Genomic DNA, 22,514 nt, shown 5'->3' on the forward strand with positions numbered 1-22,514 from the left:
GTACTCCAAGAGTTCCTTTAATGATTCCCTTTGGGATAACACCTACGATTCCTCCAGGAACTCCTCTAGGGGTTTCTTCAGGCATTTCTATAGAAATTTCTCAAAGATTTCCTCCAGGCATTGATCCATGCATTCAATGCATCTCTTCGGTCATTCTTCCAAAAATTCCTGCAGAGATTTCCCAAGGAATTGCTTCAGGGATTCCATCTGGAATACCACCAGGAATTTCCCTACGATTTCCTTTAGGAATTTATACAGGAACTCCTTGAGGGATTTCTCCACCTTTCTCTCTCCAGGAATTCGTCTATGGCTTTTTCCAAGGATTCGTCCAAAAACTCCCGCCCCCAAGGATTCTTCCAGGAATTCTTCCACATATTCCTTTAGGAATTTCTGCAGTGACTAATTTCTCCAGGAATTCCTGCAGGAATTTATCCAGCAATTCCTCCAGGAATTCCTCCAGAAATTCTTCCAAGGATTCCACCCAAAATTCCTTTAGGGACTCCTTCAGGAGTTCTGACAGGAATTTATCCGAGATTCCACCAGGAATTCCTTCAGAAATTCCTCCAGAGATTCCTTCAAGAAGGGATTTCTCCAGGGATTTCTCCATTGAATTCTCCAGAGTTTCCTCCAGGGTTTCCTCCAGAGATCTCATCAGGAATTAGTCCAGTAGTTCTTCAAGGTATTTTTTCAGGATTTTCTCCAGAGATTGCACCATGAATTGCTTCAGGGATTTCTTAGGGTTATACTTCGAGAGTTTGTTCAAGAATTCCTGTAGGAATTCCTATAGAAATTCATCCAGGAATTCTTGTAGGGTTTGTTCCATGATGTCAAAGTATCTCCAAGAAATCTTTTATCCATGAATTCGTTCAAGAATACCCCTTTTGGTTCCTGCATAGGAATTCTTTCAAAAATTTGTCCTGCGATTTTTTCATGAATATATCCGTTTTTTTCTGCAAGAAATCCTTTGCGAAGTTACCTTCTGCTTTTTTAAAGAACTCCTCCAGAGGTTCTCTAGGAGTTTTTCCAGGGATGTTTTAAGAGTGTTCATACAGAAAATTCTTCCAAAAAATTGTTAAAGGACTCCTTTGGAAATTGTCCTAGGATTCCTTTAGCAATTTGACCAGGGATCTCATCCCAAGTTTTGTGTAGGAATTTCTCCATAAATTTATCTTGGAATTCCTCTAAGAACCTGCCTAAATATTTTTCAGGAATCCCTCCAGCAGTTTTTTTTTTTCAGGAGTTACGCAGGGATTCCATCAGGAATTCTTACAATAAGTCCCACGAGGATTCTTTCAGGCCACACACATGTCATATAAGAGTTTGGTTGCGCACAAGTCACTGTGAATTGCTTCAAACAAACAAGTACTTACATGCCAGACGCGATTTTAGACATTTTTACAGGAAATCCATGAAGAATTCCTTCAGGGAAGACTCTTTCGGAATTATCCCAGGGTTTCTTCAAGGTTTTCTCTAGGAAATACATCAGGGGTTCCTCTTGAAATTCCTTAAATGCCTTATTTTGCATTCCATTATTTGAGAGTTCTTTGGAAATAACTCTATGAAATTCTTCAAGAATTTCCTCTGGGATTTCTCCCTTTAGATTTTTTTCAGGGATACCTCGGAGATTTCCTCAAGTGAAAATTTCAAGGCTTTTACGGGAATAACTTGGAATAATAATTCCAAGGATCTTTCCGGGAATACGTCAATTCAAATTTCTCTTGGATTATACTCTTCTGAGATCAGTATTTGCAGTACATCAGTACATGAGTATATAAAACCGTCTTTAAGGAAATTACTGCACGGATGTACTCGGAACAATACAACTGATGGTTTATTCTTGGAGGAATATAGATCCACCCAATTCACAATCGCAAGCCACAAACAAGCATGCATGCTGATGCTGAACTGTTGCTTTATAATAGTAATGATAGTTGTACGTATTACTGTGTAAATGCTTTTTTAATTGAAAAAGAAGCCAATGTTCAACCTTTCGTATCGGTATTATCAATTATAATTCAAAACATTGTTCAAAAATATAATAAGATTTCTATTCTACTTGCAGCAATTCTTTTACAAAATATTTTGACAAGGCCTTTTTCTGCTTCTTGTGAAGTATATGTACAAATAAGCACATGTATCTGTATAATGTGTTTTTCACAAGTCGAATAAGCGTTTTCGTTTCATGATACTTCGACTCAGAGTACAGGATGGAAAACACGTGTTTTTAACTGAACAGCAGCTGAATTAATATGTTGTTCAGTTGTTAAGAGCCAGTTCGCGAGAACCGCAACCCCCTTTCCAAAGGAAGTGGAATCGATGTACTCCGATTGAGCTGAAATTTTCAGGGTATGGTTTTCCATGTAAAAGATGATAACTGGCCGATTTTCAGATTTTTCCGATAGGGGGAAGTGGGGTAAAATAGCACTCAAAGAGTTCATGTCTAAAAATAGGTAAAATCACTAAAGTCGCAATAACTTCCGCAAAAGTTAACGGATTCAGCTGAAATTTTGCATGGACACTCTACTCCTACGGCACTTCCATTTAAGCCAAGCGTTGGATATTCTTTGATATTTAATTTGAAGAAATAGGTAATTTTCATAATTGTTTTTGACGATTTTCAGGGTGCCTGTTTTCGTACCAACAGAACTAGGATGAAAGACAGAGTACTACGTTCTGAAGGATAACCCAAGAGCTTTCATTTGATATGTGACCCAGATGCGCCAACTTGAAAACTTTCGAAAAAAAAATTCTCGGTGTATGCATTTTACCCCATATTTTGAGCTGTCTAAAAAGAAGTGTTGTCGCAAATTATAACAACGTTATTTAACTTTGAAGGGTTTTTCTTCAATAATAATTCAACAGAAAAATGATGACTAAGAAATGCAATTATTGGGTTTTTTTTCATTTGGATAAAGTAGGGTAAAACGGACTAACTTAATCTCCTTTCGAAATAATGTTGCTACGATGTTCTCTGATCGGACTCGAATTTTCAGAGTTCGTTATTCTATTCAAGAATAGATGCTTTATCACATATTATTATTTTTTTCTTGAGGGTATCCTCTCAAGTAAAGGGTAAAACAATTCTCAGAAAAAAGTTGAAAATAATCGAAATTTCAAAACCTACAAATGCTTTGGTAAAACTTCGCGAAATTTCATGAAATTAGAAGAAATTTCTTATTTTTTAATGCTTATTCAAATGAGCAAGTCTGATAACATTTTGACGTCGAGAAATGTCACAGATTAGCACGTGGTGTGTGTTTCACCGGATTCTTTCTCGATTTTTCTTTTGACGTGCATCTCCGGTTCAATTTTCTCTTTTTTTTTCTCGTGAATGGTGCTGCAGTGCAGAAGGGTCCACGAAAAAGATTTACGAGGAAAGATGCATTCAGCGCCTTCAAATGATGTTTTGGACAAATATGGTCTTCTACAAAGTTGTTCCCAAAAATAAGGCCCTTTTTTCGATGTACATAAAAATTAGGGTGGTCCATATTTTCTAAGGGTTTGCGGTATACCGAAAAGTTTCGCCAAGTACAACTCGAAACGGAATTCCGCGGAATTCCACGGAATTCAGCTATGCGAAATTTATGATTTTGAATTTCGTTTCGTTTCGCCAAATTCTGAAAATTTCGTCTCGAAAAAATAGATTATGACGAAATCAAACGGAATTCCGCGGAATGTCTTATAAATTTCGAAAAAAAAATACATAATGTAAATTAAGTGAGGCAGGCCAAGTCCCAGTGGGGACGTAAAGCCATAAAAGAAGAAGAACATGGTGTAAATGTTCATATCATCTATCAAAAATCTTGCTAATCTCAAATTACTGAAAAGTGTAAAAAAAACATCTTGAATAACGAAAGACAAACCACTCCCTGGTTTGTATAATAAAAATATCGAATATGCTTCTTATCTTGGACCTACCATCAAGATCTCTCTCAATAGGTATATATTTAACATTTGCTGTATGCGGGACCATACATGAAATATGGATAAATTTTCCGATGGAATCAAATGCAAGAAAAAAACAAGTCTGTCTTTAGTTTAGATTCCCAACAGGAATTTTGGGGTCGTACACAAATTATGTCACGCTTTTAGGGGGAGGGGGGGTTTTGCAGAACGTGACGACCCTTACAAAAAATATTGAGGTCCTATACAAAAACTGTGACATGGGGGGAGGGGGGTTGAAAAAGGTCGATTTTTGCGTGACATAATTTGTGTATCACCCCTTTTAGCAGAGTAATGGAGAATATTAGGTTAGTTAGGATGATACAGGGTGTGGAATACACTAGCAAAAGTTCTAAAAAAACATGGAAACTCTCCCACGATATATCTCTAGAAAAAATATTGGAAATCCCAGGAGAAATCGATTAAGACAAATTCGGTAGAAGGTGCATACATGGAAATTTTCAGGAAATTTCCAGTTGAACTCTTTAAAGAGTTCTACTATCAAATGTGTATGACGATGTTTCAAACGATTTATTTATTTTAGCAGTGATTTTAAAATGTCAAATGCCACATTTTATAAGTATTCTTTTCAATTTCTATGTGAGTTTTACTTGTACTTTTCGATAAATTCAATCATCTATCAATTTTGGGTTTAGATTTTAGGCTTTTTCCAGAAGATGCGCTATCCAACAAAGCTTGATTGGTAAACATCTGGCTGATGTTTCCATATCATTGCTTCAGGTTTCTGTTAAACAAACAAAATTAAGCACGCAATATTGGTGGGCTCTTAATGAGTCATTGAAGCAATCTTATTAGATGGAATTAAAATATACCTACGTCACGAAAAACTGTAAAAATATGAATAGCACTGTAGCAAATGAAGCTATGGGATGCGAGTATTTATGGAAACTCAATACGCGTAACCAAGGATGGAAGAAAATCACATCAAGCGATAAATGATACAGGATACGAATAATCCAAGATAGCCTTGTTCTTGCAGTAGCATGATGCCGACGCCTCACACCGTGCACGTATCACCGTGCAATCAAAGCATCTGATGCACGGTTTATCGCGTGATGACCCGTTATCGGCTCATGTTACAAGTCGTGATAAATTTTATTCATCACCATTTAGGCCACTTATGAACCCGTAAACCCTTGCGTAAACCGCATTTATATTAGAAATAATACATTCATATGCATATCTTCATGTTAAAGAAGTAAGAATGCTCAAAAAGTGAATTAAATCACTAAATTATCATTTTGACTTCATGATAGCGATCGCATCGCGCCCGCCCATGCCGATCGAATCATTCTTCTCGGACCGTAGTTTGTTATGATGCTTGACGACAAACTGTTATCGTTGTTGCTATGATCGCGCGATGCCTTTCAACCACGACACATTCGAAATCTGATCATGATCACTAGATTTCCATCCTTGCGCGTAACCGCAAACACGAAGAAAAAAATCGCCAGAAAAATGATGTAACTGCAAAATTCCGCGAAACTTTTACGAAAATTTCGTTTCGTTTCGAAAAATACCAAGTAAAATCGTATTTCGTATCGATCTCACGAAACATTTTTGAATTCCGTTTCGTTTCTTACCGCATCGTATCAGAAATTTTGTATTTCGTTTCGTTTCGCCTTGAAAAAATCCCATACCGCATACCCTTAATATTTTCAAAGAATTTGGGAATCAAACTTTTTTATTTGCAAGAATAACTGTATACATTCTTCGAGAAAGTTTTAGTTCTATCAATTTTGAGCAAGTTTCCTGAAGACACTTTTATGTAGCTTTAAAATTGACTGATCTAGAGATGTTTTTCTGAATAAGCTTAGGGTGGTTCAAGAAAAACCGGTTTTCTGGCATTAACTTTTCAGTTTCGATTTTTCATCAAAGTCGCCCAAGAAACACTTGTAGAGCATTTGAAGACGCGTCGTTTCGTGCATGGTCTAAATGGTCTTTATCTCTTTTGGTTCAATAGTTACAGTTGTTTTTCCTAGAAAATCATATTTTTTTTTTGAAAAGGTGATATTATGACCGATTGGTGTGTGAAAAATACTTGAAAAGTGCCTATTTTTTCTAGAAAATCATCAATATATTTTGAACGGAATGACGAAGCAACATTCCCAGCGCACGAAAATGTGCGTTATTTTTGAGTTCTAAAATAGTTCTTAGACAACTTTGTTGTGAAATTTGAGACAAAAAAGATAAAGATAAAGGGTGACGCTGGAACAAATCGTTTTTTTGCTTTATCTTTTTTGTTTAAAATTTCTCGTCTAAGTCACGTAAGAAACACTTTTAGAGCTTCCAAAAAAGCGCATTTTCGTTCGCTGAGAATGTTGCTACGTCATTCCGTACAAAAGTTATTGATGATTTTATAGAAAAAATAGGCACTTTTCAAGTATTTTTCACTTGAGTTACAAAAAAAAACAACACCCCTCTAGTATTTTTATATGTTTCATAACAACGTTTCTTCTTTTGAAGGCGGACAAAAGATAATTGTTATGATTGCCCCAACCCGTGATAACACCTTTTCAAAAAATTATGCTCCACAGGTGTTCTTGGGTGACTTTGATGAAAAATAGAAACTGAAAATTCGAGTCCGATCAGAGAACATCGTAGCAACGTTATTTTGAAAGGAGGTTGAGTTAGTCCGTTTTACTCTACTTTCCCCAAATGAAAAAAAAATCCAATAATTGCATTTCTTTTTTTCTGTTGAATTATTATTGAAGAAAAACCCTTCAAAGTTAAATAATGTTGTACTCAGTTTTTCATCCTAGTTCTATTGGTACGAAAACAGGCAACCTGAAAATCGTCAAAAAAAAAAATATGAGAATAAAATATTTCTTCAAATTAAATATCAAAGAATATCCAACGCTTGGCTCAAATGGAAGTGCCATGGGAATAGAGTGTCCATGCAAAATTTCAGCTGAATCAGTTAACTTTTGCGGAAGTTATTGCGATTTTAGTGATTTTACCTATTTTTAGACATGAAATCTTTGAGTGCTATTTTACCCCACTTCCCCCTAACGGAAAAATCTGAAAATTTGCCAGATATCATCTTTTATATGAAAACCATACCCTGAAAATTTCAGCTCAATCGGAGCACATCGATACAAGAAGGGGTTGCGGCTCTCGCGAACTTTTTCTTAACTATAATCTGCTGTCCCATGTTGTCCCAAGTTATATGAGATTCCCATATTCCTAACATGGGACAATTGGGCGTGGAACGGCAGTAATGTTCTGCGCTAATTCATCCCTGCTGAATAGAAGTGAAAGTGTTATCATTATTAAACCACGGGAAGTTTATAACCCTGCAACAGTCATTTATGAACCAAGGTTAAATATACAGTGGATGGCCAACATGTTTGGGATAGGCAACTTTTTTTCTCCCACAAAAAAATTCATCATGCTGTAACTTTTCATAGAGTGCATCAAAAAATCTCAAATTTTGACTCTCTGTCAACCTATTATATGTGCATCATTGGCACAAATTTGGGTTCGATTAACAAATTTTTCGCGGAGTTAGAACCGTTCTCGTAAAACACCATTTTTTAGACAACTATATTTTGAACTATCATATCTCGGAAACCAGTGAACCGAATTGAATGAATTTTTTAACGTTTATCAACAATATATTGATACTTGATACGACGTCATAAAATGTAATATTTTCTCACGGTGAATTAAGTTATACCGGGTTGATATTTTTACCCATATAGAGGAAAATAAGTAAAATTTACAATACCACACAAAAATTATTAAATGTGTTCTTCCTTCAATCTAAATAGGCTCTAATATATCTGATTAGAGATAATTTGAGAACAGAAAATCTTTGGATACCAACACTAAAATTTATTGACATTGATGTAAAAAAAATACATTTTTTCGAGAAAAATCCAAAAAGTATCAATCCATGATAACTTTATGCAAACGTTTAAAAAGTACCTATATTATAATAGTGTGTGAAGCATTTACATATTGTTAGTGTACGTTCAAAATTTCATTCAATTCGGTTCACTGATTTCCGAGATATGACAGCTCAAAAATAAGTTGTCTAAAAAAAGGTGTTTTACCCGAACGGTTCTAACTTTGCGAAATATTAATCAATCGAGCCCAAATTTGTACCAAGGATAAAAGGTTGACGAACAGTCAAAATTTGAGATTTTTTGATGGGCTCTATGAAAAGTTATAGCATAGGGGTGGTGGGGGTAAAGTGGACAACCTAAGCATTTTGGTCGTTTCCCGCAGAAATGCGGCAAAATCCATCTGCTTTTCCGAGTAACATGGAAGGTAATAATATACTCTAAAAATCTTGTAAGGGGTTGCCTTTAAAAAATATTGTTTTCTTTGATTATTTTCTTCACCAAATCGTGCATCAAAATAGCGTGAAAAAAATTGGTGGGGGTAAAATGGACAATCGATAGGGTAAAATGAACAAGTCGTTAAAAGTTATATAACAGCATATTGTTTCTATGTTTTTAAATACAAACTATCAAATTTCATACGATACCTTTATTTTGTTGTTTTCAAACTTTTAATACACACTTTGAAACACACTTAAATAATTATTGTAAAAATAGTGTAAAAAACAAGCACTGTTTTGGATGAAAATTATATTTTGTGAATATAAAATATTTTTTTATAACTTTTTACTTCAACTATCTCACGATAGCTATGACGGCTGATGATTCTGGAGTTTGCAAAAAAAAAATATGAAATTTTGGTGAAATTTGAACCGATTGTCCATTTTACCCCCACGGTCTGATTTTGCAAAAAATATTTCAAAAACTTTTTTTTTTACAAAACTTTAATTTTTTTTTCAGTCAAATATATTCTTCTACGTGGACTTTATTGGTTTAGGGTGTAAAACTTGTTATAATTTGAAAATAGCTTACGAGAAAACCTTAGCAATTATAAGCAGATTTTACATCATTTCCGATTTTTCACGTGATTTTTAAAGTTTTTGTCATCTTAAAGAGGTTTATTTGATTTTAATGTTCAAGATCAGCAAAAGTATAATGATTCATGCTTGGGCATAAGCTTCAATCGTTGAAACATTTTAAAAAACAATAAAAGCCATGAAACTGTACCCTGTCCATTTTACCCCACCTGTCCACTTTACCCCCACCACCCCTATTGAACTTTTTTATTAGAGAAAAAAAAGTTGCCTATCTCAAACATTTTGGCCATTCCCTGTATAACAGTATACCTTTAGGTGCTTCTGAATAAGATGCCTAATGCAGAATGAAATGTTTCAAATACATGTATGTATTGGTGCGATAGATTCTAAGAAATCTTCTAGAATAGTTTTTCCATAAGTCAAGGATCTTCTAGAAAAGAAAGGCAATCATCGAAAGGATCGATGTGGATAGCCACGTTGTGTCTGCTAGTTGCTAATAAGCATAAACAAACTGGATTATTAGGTACTGAAAAAACTCCATGTAATCATGGAAGACAATATGTTATGTATACAATTTTGAAAAATCTTCGGACGGGTTTCCATTATGTGCTACTGGAGAAAATGTTGAAAAAGATTCTGGGAAGTTGAATAGTTAAAACGTGTTCATAATTAACAAAAGAGTTTGCTATGATTTCTTTCGAAAATGTTGTAGAAATATAGATATATAGGGTTCTTTCAAATATTACGTTACGCAAAGTTCGGCAATTTTGGACCCCCTCCCTCACCCACGTAACAACTTTTGTATGGGTAGTTTTGAAATTTTTGTACGAGCGTAACACAGCGCTAGACACTCCCTCCCCCTGAGCGTTACGTAATATTTGAACGGACCTATAGAACAATGCTTGACTGTCTCGAACATCGGTTCGATTTCTAAACGCTCCGAGCTTTACCATCACAGACAGTAGGAAACGCTCCATTGTGTGTCTCTATTGAGTTTGGTCCCAATAGAAATATTGGCAGCATTACCATTACTATTGACATCAACGACACTATAGAAGAAGACGGACAACAGAGCTCAGAAGGGCCCAATATTTTCGTCATTATGATATCACACTTCCTGTCGCCGCGCCCGCCACCGTTAGCGTTGTTTACTTTTGTCACCAATTCGCGGGCGAAAGCAGCAAGATGGATCGATGGTTTCCTGTCAAGGTTATCTTTGGACCGTGTGATTTTGCGACCATCAGACAACGCCGGAGTCAGAACGAATGCGCTTTTTTTTTTCTACGCTGAAATCTCTGAAAGCATTTCGATCGGTTACTAATGTGCGTTCTTCGATGTTTCCCCTGAAAGAAGGATATGGTTGTTTACATGTCCCAGCTCTGCAAGTGACTTTCCAAATTCATCATTCCCGCTGGGGGCGAAATCACCATCGAAAGAAGAAATGTCCCACCATGCATAGTAGTTATCGGTTGCTTCGGGCGACGACGGTCGTAGATGAAAGCCGGATTGTATTTTGTCATGAATACGAAAACATCCTGAACAGTCACATAATCTTGGGATGGAACGAGTTTGTGTTCTGTGGGCAAAGAGAGGGATGGGCTCGGTCCACAATGTCGTCGTCGTCGTTGAGTAGTTGGCCACACGTGCTTCATCATGCGGCGGTCGTCCGTCGTCCATGGTGTTGTTTAGCTAGCCATCGTGTCGAGCACATTCATCATCACCATCATCAGCAGCGTCATCCTTGTTGGTCTTTGGTGGGGCGATGTTCTGGTTGCAGCCGTCGCCACCGATTCCATTCCGGTTGAGCGAAGCTTAAGGGCCATGTATGCGGCGTGCTGGGAACGACGATGTCTGGTGCTAGCCTTTTCGAGGTTTCATCTAGTGCTTGAATGAGCCAGAGCATCGCGCTCACGTGTCAAACGAGCCGTATCACACTCAGTACGCTTCACTTTCACTCATCAACCGTTGCCGGTCGAATGCCGGTGCAGTTCCATTTGGTAGAGGGAAGCATTTATAATCACTGCTCAGTTCGCAACCATCACTCCAACTTGTTGTTCTTTTGTTTCCGAGCGACATAGGCTTGATAGAGGTGTCCAGTATGCATGAGACTCTGATGAGTTATGTATACAAATTGGCTGATCAAGGAATTAGCTGGATGGTTGATCAGGATACAGAGCAATTCAACCGGTTCCGGAGAAAGTGTACTGACATAGATGGAGCGTACATTTGCACTTCATTAGCAACGTCCGGAGTAGTGATTGGAGGTTTAATGAGGTTGGTGTGAAATATTTATTTAGCTCACCAGCAAAGATCAGACGAGGCTAGTTCAATAGTGCAAATGTTCAATTAGATGAAAAGGTATACATATTTACCGGGTTCAGAGTCACAAAAGTTTGCAAGCTGATGAGTCGCCAACCTGAAAGGCGCGTCCAACGGGTCCACGACGATTGAGGGTGGTATACTGCAATAAAACACCCGAACCCATTATCGTATGAACTTAATTAAACCACCTAATACACGTTACTTCTCCTCAAACGATGGATAGCTATAGCCAACTACTGAGGAGCTGTGTGTAACGCCCAGCTTCCACAGAAGAATGCCAATTTTCTTCTCTCACATGTATGAATTGCAGTTGTCGGTACCAGTACGATTACATACTTTCTTATTGTTGCTGTCTATCTGCAAGTTTGGCCTTGCTTAGGGAAAGTCGGGGTTTTACAGAAAATTGATGAAAGACGCTTCAAGGAATGCTTGTTGTTATTCTATCAATTATTATTAATCTTTTAATAATATTCCGGAATGTCTTGAGAAATACAGAACTAGTAGACTAAGAATTGGAAATACCCTTTGTCCCCTACACAACTGTTTGTAGTGCATGTTCAACCAGTCACGGAATTCATTCCCATCTGAGGAGAAACACGACGAAGGCCATCCGATAAGATCCGGAAACAATAATTTTATTGTTTTCGTGAATTCCCCTCCTCTACAATTCCTTGGCGAACGACTGGTAAGACTCTGGTCACGAGCCAGACTGGAAAATCTTTACCAGTAGTTTTCCGGTGGATCGTCGGCGGGCACGCCATGCCCGAACATTGCACGAAAAACGAGAAAATGAAATAAAAATCCACCCCTAAATGCTGGAACACGGCGTACGTGCCCGGAAACGGCAATGCAAAGAGCCGGAACATGCTTTCACTTTGGCTAACTGGCTGGCTGGCACTGCTTTAGGGACAATAGACTCCACTTATTGCCTGCAGCAGACTGGACAACACCAGCTGGAATTGGATCATAAGCTCATTGAGCTGCAGCAGGCTCGAAGACTGTGGTCTGATTATAAGAGTAACACGGTGTTTCCGACGATTGAAGTCGGTTGTGGCGAAATGTGCCTTTCATGATGTTTTCTTGGGAAGAATGTTGCTACAAAGAACTGTCTGGTTTTCAATTAGACAATGCCGCTCATTGGATACTCGTCTAATTGTCACATCTGTGTCAAGAGAAACTAGAGCTTCAGGAATTCTCAAGGGATTTCCGGATGTTCCATGGTGGCTCCAGAGAGGATGCAAGGGTCTTTCAGGGGGTGTTCAAAGCTGATCCCGTAGTATCTGCACAAATGCTGCATCAGTTATTCTGCAATATCTGGAACACCATGACATTTCTGGCCAACTGAATGCAAGGCGTCCTAGTAAAGGTACCCAAAAAGGGTGATATAACTCTTGGTTGGTGGTTTTTGTACACCGTTTTAACGATCTATTTCAAAGTTTGATAGTTAACCAACGACCCATCCATGGCGCTCGCATCGCCACTCAACTATTGTTTGGTCAAAATTATTGTTATCACTGGGTGCAATTGTAGCCGTCTATGATTTGAATCGAAAAATGTTAGAAATGTCTGTTTGATTTATTGGTTGTTAGGTCATGACCGTAACGGTAGCATAGCATAGCATAGCCGACCGTACACATCCTGGGGTGGCTGTCGATAGAGACGTTAAATGCGTCAGAAAAGCTGCCTGGGACTTGACAGACCTTTCATTGAACGACCTCTTTGTTCGACACCTGGCCAGGTCCTTACGATCAGCGGGGATGGGGAGGAAATGCTGATTAGATATCTACTCAGAATATGTCCAAGAACTTGGGCCACTTCATAGATATCTGGAGTTGGAATTTGGATGGGATTCAATGGGATGCTTTCCATGACGAAAAAGCATACTACGAGATATTTTTAATTAATACTAGCTGTCCCGGCAAACTTTGTCTTGCCCGGTAGAAGTGGTTTGACAACTGTAGAGGTCATTGCAGCACGGCACTCTAGATTGCCTTCATTTCGATCGTGTCGATTTTCTTCCAAGGTCTTGAAAAACCAGTACTTTACCATTTTTCTTACTATTTTAGTTCATTTTCATAATTATTATTACTTATAAACACAGCCACCACGAATACAAACCGAACCGTGCAAAAATCATGCTGATCGGTTCATCCGTTCGCGAGTTTTGTTGCCTCAAAGGGAGTTTAAACTCATTTTTATATATATAGATTTTACAATTTTCATTTACCTGATTACCGCTGGAAGAGTAAAAATTAGTAGCAAGTATTGGGATTGTTTAATCTCACCAAAAAACGCGGTATCGTTATCCGGGTGTTATTTGACCATTAGAAAAAGCTGAACAACGTCCGTGAGTAACCTGCAGTCCGAGTTCATACACCGCTTAGAATCCGGCTTGGTAAATATATGGTGTATTTCGGGCGAACCAATTCTATCAGTTGCCTGATATCCTTGAAAAAAACTGCCGTAGCCAGCCAGTAGATTGAGTTGAAACTTGAAAGTGGGGGCACATATCCGGCGATTGAGCAACTGCGTTTGAATGTCCGTCGTAAATTCCGGATGTTTTTTTTTACTGTACACAATTCTATTTTCGATTTCTTATTCATTAAGCACTGCACAATCTTCACAAATTACGCAAAACGGGTGACATTGGCCAAATCTGTATTAAGTTCAAATTGAAATTTCACAAAAAAAGGAAAAAAACCGTGACAGAAAATTTCTACCACACAACCGCGCGCACGGCCTACTCTGTTAGGTCATGACCGTAACGGTACCGCAAAAAAAACCGCGTCCAAAGTCAAATCACGGTAGATGTGAAAAAACGACTAGAGGCCTCTACGATGTAAATGGGACATTTCAACAGCGTTTCAAGGAGTTGCATGGCGTTTCAAGGTGGATTCCTATGCGATTTAGGGGGTTACTTGGGGCTTATGGAGGTTTCTGAGGCATTTCAAGAAACATTAGGAGTTTATCGGTGGATTTCCGAGACGGTACAGAGACATTACAAAAGGCGTTTTCAGGGGTTTCGGATGGTTTCTGGTGCATTACATAGGGTCCGGGTAGGTATTAGCAGGGTTGCGGAGGCCTTTCAGGAAGTTTAAGAAGAATTTCGACGGGTTCCAGAGATGTTACAGAGGCACACCTTGGTGCACCACACCTGCGACCCTCCGGAACCCCCAGAAACGCGCCTGAAGCTCTCTGTAATGCTGTTTAAACTGGCTGAAAATCGTTCAGAACTCCCTGAAATCCCGGAGGACCCCCTGGCACGTACCAGAGACCCTCCGAAACCCATGAAAACGATTCTGAAGCCCTTGAAATGCCTCCGAAATCCCCCTATCCCGTCGGGCCCATGCATCCTGAACTGCCGTATGCAGCATATGCTACACACGGCAATCCTTTTCCTGGGATGAACCTGCCTACGGCAGAAAATCCCTGAATAAAAAAAAAGAAAAAAAAAACAATCCCTTCTAAACCCCGAATGCCGAAACCCGCAGAAAATCCTCTGAAGCTTCTCGTAATGCTCCCGAAAACCCATGTAACGCACCTGAAACACTACGATACTCCCAAAAACGCCTATATAACGCCTCTATAACGTCTGAGAAACTCACTGTAAGTTCTCTGGAAGCTTCTCGGACCACCTCGGACTTCACACTTAAAACACACAGAAATCCCTTAACATGCCTATGCCGAAAATCCTCTGATACTTCCTGAAATGCCCAAAATCCACCTTCCGAAATCCTCCTAAATCCCCTCGAACCCAATGTAATGCACCTGAAACCATCCCAAACCCCTGAAAACGCCTAAGCTTCGCCTCTATAAACCCGCCGAAAATCCTCTGAAACACCCCAGAAAGGCCTATAAAAGATCCCCCCAAACATCCTAGAGTCACCTGAAGCTTCGTCATCAAAGTTCAGAAATTTTGATTTCGCCCCAGTATGGAGTGTAGATTCAGAATATGCAATTACATATCTCAACACCGCTAAAAAGCCAATTTTCGTCAAGCGAAAATTACATTAATAGTTCTGAAGGAATTTCAATCGAATTTCCAAAGATGATTATTATGATATTTGTTGTACCATCTATTGCAGAATGCCTGCCTACTCTTCAACATCTCTCTGGAAGGTGCAATGCGACAAGCCGGGCTCAACAACCGGGGTACGATTTTCACAACATCTGGTCAATTTGTGTGCTTTGCGGACGACATGGACATTATCACCAGAACATTTGGAACGGTGGCAGAACTGTACACCCGACTGAAACGCGAAGCAGCAAAGGTCGGACTGTTGGTGGATGCGTCCAAAACGAGTTACAAGCTGGCAGACGAAACTGAATACGACCGGGTCCGTCTAGGTAGTAATGTGACGTTAGACGGGGAAAACAATCAGATTGGTCGACGCATCAAAATCCAAATTTTCAACTCAGATGTGTAAACTGTGCTGCTGTATACCAGTGATACCTGGTGTGTATCAACGGAGAACACTCAATGGCTGCAGGTCTTCATCAGCAGATGTCTGCCGTTTATAATTCTTGCATGGTGGCATCACAATTGGATCTCCAATGCGCAGCTCCATCGCCGATTTAATTCGGGAATGAAAGTGGAAGTGGGTCGGCGGCACTCTTCCCAAAATTGCTTCTTGAATCGATTCCCTGGCATATGCAAATTGCAAACAATATCAAAGGTACTTACTTTTTTACTGGACCGCTTATGATAGATTCGAGGATGCAGTACGCACAGATACCGGTCGACCGCCATACAGACTAATATAACAGCACTTTGTTGTGATAAAGCTCCACGTAGCAAGGCCTGTAATATAACAAGCATACTTCATAGTTATAACTCGGTCACTACGTTCTGGGTTTACAAAATTTACCTGAATTTGGCAAAATATTTCACCGTAAGGCCAGCAGTGTAGTAAGGCAGGTAACGCCCCGAAGGGAATGATCAGCACTCCGATGGCCAGATCGTTCAGCGCTAGCGACGTCAGCAGGTACCGCGGCTGCGGATGAATGTACGCTGCATAGCGGCGACTGTTGATCACGACGATCACCATCAGGTTGGCGCTGATCACGAGAAATGTGAGGAACACAATGAACAGTGCCTGTAGGACATCCAGTGGGCCGATCTGGGCGAAGAAACCACTGGTGAAGCTCTGCTTGCTGCAACTGATATTGTTGATCGCTGGTGCCACGAGATGTTTGCCAGCTTTCAGATCCATTACAGCTGCGACGGCATTATCTCTGTGGATGAGGGAGAAGAAGACGTACGATTAGATGTGCATTATGAAATTTCACATTACTATCAAGCTTCTTTTGGACCTATTGAACGGCAAGTATGAATCCATCTATTGCTTCTGTACATAATCCTATCTTTAATGAACTATATTTTAAATAGGTCAGCAAAACACTTCATTTTAATCTAATGGTCTAATGATCCAGCTTCCAACGTCGCCTCAGCAAGGACAACCAATAGATAACAAGTTAAGTCACTCCGACGTTGTATTAAGTCATAATGTTTCCCCTCTGCAACGTTATTTCAGTGCTCTGCAATGAACAACAACAGTGCCCAACAGCAGTACGATGAGGCTGCTCCAGCCATTCACTTGGTGCGACATAATCTCCGGAATCTTTCAAGCGTTACCTAGCTTCTCACTCAACATTGAAACCAGTTAGTAGCAAAACTCGGTTTATGTTGGTGAATGGTTACGACGACGGCAACAGACGGGAAAACACACTCGATGTACTGCTGCCAAGCCCTTCTTCGCTTTGGATGGGCTACATTAACTCATTGCAGCGAACAGTACAAACCAAGATAGAATTCGGCCATCGGGGCCAGGAACTAAAGCAGTTGGAAAGTTGGTTCACTTTTTGCCTTAGCAATGGCCCACAACGCGGTCAAACAAGTATGGGGGGAATTGGTGTGAAATACACCGTAAGAAATATAAATAGATAATTATAATTGTTCAGACGTCACGGAATCATGCTATTTTTCTTACATAGCTAAGTGTAGTCCAGCCTTCGGGCAATAACCTTAAAATAATAATAGTAATTTAAGGACTTAATTGTTAAATATGCTGGTTGTCAATAATTGCGTCAACACTGCGTCAAACAGCGATTCCGTTTACCCTTCGGTAGGGTCTTGTACCATTTGGGCAGGTGTACCTATTTTGGGCATTTGCCGCTATAACTAAGTCAATTTCAAACCGTAAATCGTGTTAAGTACTGTTCCTTTCAATTCAACTAAGAATTTGCATCCTTTGACAGATACGTATTTCAACCTCAACTGTAAGGTCGTTTCAGTGTCTTGTACTCGACTCGGCTTTTTTTCCTCCCCTGTTGGGGAAATTAAGCCACTGCGTCCAATAGGCTGAACTTTTGTGACATGTCCCGTTTTGATATTCGCATCTAGCCAGCTAATTACCATGTGTCAAGTACTCGGCTTAAAAGAAACAGTACTTAACACGATTTTCTTTTTACTTACAGGTATTCCACTAACAAGCCCAGGTTCACCATCATCATCAAAGCTTTTTGTCATGCTTCTGGGCTGTCATCTTTGACGTTTTGGTTGACATTTTTTTGGATTCCAGGCATCTTTCCCATACCAAATATACCCATATTGCATGGTTTTAGATCCTAAAACTTCATAAAACAGCTGCCATCGTGAATGTTGGGTCGCCAATTTGGATTTTGGGCCGCCATCTTTAATTTTTGGCCTAAATTGTGGATTTTCCACACAAAATTGGTCACACACATACATACTTAGAGGTGCGAGCTAGGGACTGGTTCCCTATCGTCAATGAAAAACCACCAGTTGGCACTTTCTCTATCAGCGGAAAAGTGAGCGTACTGCTGAGCACAATAGGACCGACTCCAGTAAGGACTAGGATATGCTCAACATGACGCTATGGAGCTTTTTTTTTTTTTAATTTCTTTGTATTTGTGAATTTTAACTTATTGCTAATTCTTCACACCGCTATGGAGCTGGTACTCATACTATTTCACTTCTTTAGTAAGAATAGATGACATCATTCTGAAACGGCATCGTGGCAGGCCTCCTAGTACCTACAAAACTCATCACCTTTGCCAGTGCAAAGTAGGCTAAGTTGAAGATTCCTGACAAACGTCGATCGGCTATGATCACCGTACTCCATGAAGGACCGTGACAACCTTATCATGACCTCCCTGTTACATATTTAGATAACCATGAGATTAATAGACGACTACTTGCGACGAGTCGAGATAGCGGCTCGAAGGAGGGATCCTTTAAGCATGGAGGAAGATAACGCTAACAACAACATAAACCGCGAAAGTGTGGTGAACCCGTTCGCAAGAGAACCAGCAAAAGCAGCAATAGCAGCTGGAGCAACAGGAGCGGGAACAAGAGCTGCACGAGCAGCAGAAGTGAAAGCAGAAGCTGTGCGATCAACAGCAGCGCATGGCATTTACTACCAAAGCAATCGAAGGTGGAAGCTGCGAAAACTGACACAACGTGCACAAGGACATTAAGGGCCTCGTGCCAAGAATCCAAAGAAGCCTTGGGTCAGCTATCACAGGCTGGAGAAGACTTATTCAGAGAGTGGAAGCCGCTGAAACCGAGTTAGCGGCGACCAAGAACGCCCTGGTGGCAGCAGTACTGCAGCAAATGAAAACCGGTACAGCTCCAGGTAGAGGTACCATGGCAAATGGAAAGCCATTGGAAACCACACCAGTTCTCACCCCAAAGAGAACCAGATCGTCACCTGGAGACGAAACGTTGGAAGCACACAAAAAAAAACAAAAAAAATGTAGATGCCAGACCGGCGAACGAACTGATTACCGGCGGAAATGGTGACACCTCCTGGCGTCTTGCGTCTTGCGTCTTGCGTCTCGAAAACAGAAGCTCTGCGTTTTGTACGCTTACGGAGAAATGGGCGAAAAGATGCACGTAAAAGCCATGTGCTCCGAAGTGACGATCTAATGCAAGGGTTTGGACGAGATCACCACTAAGGAGGAAGTGAGACTCGCCATTGGTGAGTAATGCGACTTGGAAAGCGTGAAGATGCCAGTACATACATACGCTTGAGAATGGGACCGTTTGAAACGCAGGCAGCGTCGATTAAGCTTCCTGACGCAGCTAACAAAGTGATGGCAACCGGCAAAATCAAAGTCGGTTTTTCAGTATGCCCACTGAGATTGTCCCAGCAATCGGAAGGGTGCTACAGGTGTATAGAATACGGCCACCTGGCGTGGAACTGCAAAGGAATCGACAGAAGTAAGCTGTGTAGGTGGTGCGGTCAGGAAGGTCACGAGGCGCGAGACTGCAACAACGAACAGAGATGTCTGTTTTGTGCCGGCAAAAGTCGCAACAGAAACGCGACGGGAGGCCCTAGATGTCCGGTCTTTAAGCAGGCGAGAGGTACTAAACCGCAGTCGAGGTAACCCAACTAAACCTCAACCACTGCGACACACCGCGGCAGCTGCTATGGCAATCTGTATCGTAGTCGAAATGCAATATGGGTCGCGGATACGACGAAGACTGCTGCTATTTGGACGGTGGGGAAGTATCCCATCCAAGAAGTAGTGTATCAGGCAACCGAAAGCTTCGTGATCGCCAAAAATAATGAAGTTGTTGTTGTAGCTGCTACGTACCCCCTCGATGGACAATCCAGCTTTTTACGCTATGATGAGGGGTGATTCGATTTTGACAATTGTTGCCGACAGCCCATGCAGCATCATAGTAACCGAAAATTTCAGTTCAACTTCGGAAAATGTCAAAAATTTTCACTTTGAATGTTTTATATGTTTGTGTGCATTGTTCAATGAAAAGCTCTTCTTTAATTTTAGGTTTGTGAACACCATCTTCTTTTGTATTATCGTAATCAATGCAATTGAGCATGCACAGGAAGGAGATTTGTCGACGATAGCCGCAACCACGGCCGCAACCCATTACAAACCCCACCCGCTCGGCAGTATAAACTTTCAATGCAGGAGCTTGGAGATATTGAGGTAGCGTTTGGCCCAGGAAGTCGACCGTGCCAGCCAAACAAAGGACCGCGCGGAAACCCCAATGTGCTGGTAGCCAACGGCAACTTCCGAGTGGGCTCGAAAGGCCTTTTTTGACTCTCGGGTTCCTGTGCGCGTGGGGGAGCTTTCGATTGGGTGGTCCTAAATTGTGAAAAAATATTTGCTTGATCTTCTGTTTTACTGTGCTCGCATGTCGAATAAGGGAGTTATGCCGGGTATGTGGGCCATCGTTATTGGCGAGTTGAAGTCGGAAGAGTCGATAGCTCGGTGGGTTGGGATCAGATCCACCGATCGGCTGATGGAAGTGTCTGGTGATCAGGGTGTGGTTGGTGCATGGCCGGGGAGCGGAGGTACGCCCATAAAAGAACTAAGATGCGGGAGGGGGCTTTTATAGGGAAACACTACGTACAAAGCAAAATGATCTAAAATTACTTTATAAAATTGATTTTAAATGGGTAACGTAGGTATGATTGACCATGGGCACTTCTATTTCCTTTTAGTCTTTATAATACTGAAATCCCATCGTCTGGCAACATGACCTGAAGAAAAATCTTTTTTTTTTGTAGGAATCGGCAAAGGACTTCGATAGGTTGGCAGGATGAGCGTAACAAGTGTAGGGAATTTGATACAAAGCGCCTGAGGGTTGATAGAATTGCGATTATTAAAAGAGTCATTTGATTTCTTGTCGTCAACTCTTTCCTCTACATGTTCTATTCCGGCAATCACCTAAAATTAAAGAAAAAAACATTAAATACCTACACAAAGAAAAACCTAGAAAAACATAAAAACATCCGAGGTGAAAATTTTTGACACTTTGGTAAACTTGAACTGAAATTGAACCGACTACTCTGATGAGCTCTGATGCTGCAAGGGCTGTCGGCAAGAATTGTCAAAACTGCATCACCCCTCATCACAGCGTAAAAAGCTGGATAGAACAGTTCAACCAGATTTTAGATAAGTTAAGAAACGAGCTAGCCGAGCAGAGACCGGTAGTAATCGGCGGTGACTTGACCGCCTGGACAGTTGAGTGGGGCAGCCGCTTCACCAACCCATGAGGGCGTGCTCTGCTAGAAACAATAGCACTAGCTCGACGTAGACTTGGCTAACGAAGGAAGCATCAGCACCTACCGAAGGGATGTCGAGAATCGTTTATCGACGTCACCTTCTGTAGGTCCATGCTCGCGAGAAACAAGAATTGGAGGGTTTGTAACGGATACACTCACAACGACCACCCGGACGTTCGATATAAGATCGGAGTACGGTCACAGAGTTCTCGGATTGGAAGGTAACCTCGCGATCGAGTGTGGAAGACGAAGCAGTTCAACAAGGAGCTCAACATTTGTGGGCTTCGTGGCCGTGCGGTTAGCGGCGTCAGTCGTTTAGGCGTATTGTGAGTGCCACGGAGTGAGGGTTCGATTCCCGCTCCAGCCGGAGGAAACTTTTCGTCAAAAGAAAAATCCTCCACTGGTCCACTGGATGTTCCTTGTCCGTTGCCTAATGTTAGTGAATGTTCAGTCTGTGCAACCTCTGGTTTAAGACGGTGTAGTGTCTTTTTAAACATCGAAGCTCTCAGAAAAGAAGATCCGGGATAGGATCTGAGGCCGGAGAAGTTAACGGCAGTGCTGGTACGAGCATGTGACACAACCATACCAACGAAGATCGAGCCGAGTCACAGACGTCGCCCTGCATACTGGTGGAATGAGGCGATCCACGATCTGCAGAAAAAAAATACCGCCAGAAGACGAATGCAAAGAACCAGAACCGACGTCGAAAGAGAAGAACGAAGAGTAGTGCTGCGAGCCGCAAGCTGCAAAGCAAGAAAGCGAGCTTCATGGAGTTGTGCCTTGATACGAATGCTAACCCATGGAGAGACGCATATAGAGTGTCGATGGCCAAAATCCTCAGCGATTCCCGCTGAAACATGCCCTGAGAAGCTGAAATGATCGTCGAAGGGTTGTTCCCTCAACACGAGCCTACGCACGGTTTCGCCTTGTAGGAGAGGAAAGAGTGAGTATCATCAACGACGAGCACATAGCAGCGGCCAAGAAGATGAAGGTGAAGAAAGCGCCCGACCCGGATGCGGTATTCCCAACATAGCGCTGAGAATTGCTATCGAGACGAACCCAGACATGTTCCGTACATCTCTGCAGATCTGCTTGGACGAGGGGCGTTTTCCGAATCAGTGGAAGAGACAAAAACGTGTACTGCTACCAAAACCAGGCAAGCCCCTGGTGGATCAGGTTCGTTCCAAATCCGGCAGAATGGGCGAACAGAGCTCATGGAGAAGTCAATTTTCATTTGTATTGCGCCACTTGGGCGGTGGCTTCTATAATCGTCTGTTTTCCAC

At 41.0% G+C, this 22,514-nt stretch overlaps 1 protein-coding gene across 1 annotated transcript in view; it reads right to left on the minus strand.

Annotated features, from left to right (window-relative positions):
* The window catches only part of LOC115267983 (5-hydroxytryptamine receptor 1D), a 322,319-nt gene that overhangs the window by 91,084 nt on the left and 208,721 nt on the right, over nt 1–22,514 (minus strand). Inside the window, exons 2-3 of the mRNA XM_029875846.2 lie at nt 16,039–16,405; nt 15,855–15,971 (exon numbers count right to left, since the gene is read on the minus strand). Coding sequence (XP_029731706.1) covers nt 15,855–15,971; nt 16,039–16,383 — 462 coding nt within the window. The 5' untranslated portion in view covers nt 16,384–16,405. The remainder of the gene's footprint in view (nt 1–15,854; nt 15,972–16,038; nt 16,406–22,514) is intronic.

This window comes from Aedes albopictus, chromosome 3 (assembly GCF_035046485.1).
Source record: "Aedes albopictus strain Foshan chromosome 3, AalbF5, whole genome shotgun sequence".
NCBI classification, from domain to species: Eukaryota; Metazoa; Arthropoda; class Insecta; order Diptera; family Culicidae; genus Aedes; species Aedes albopictus.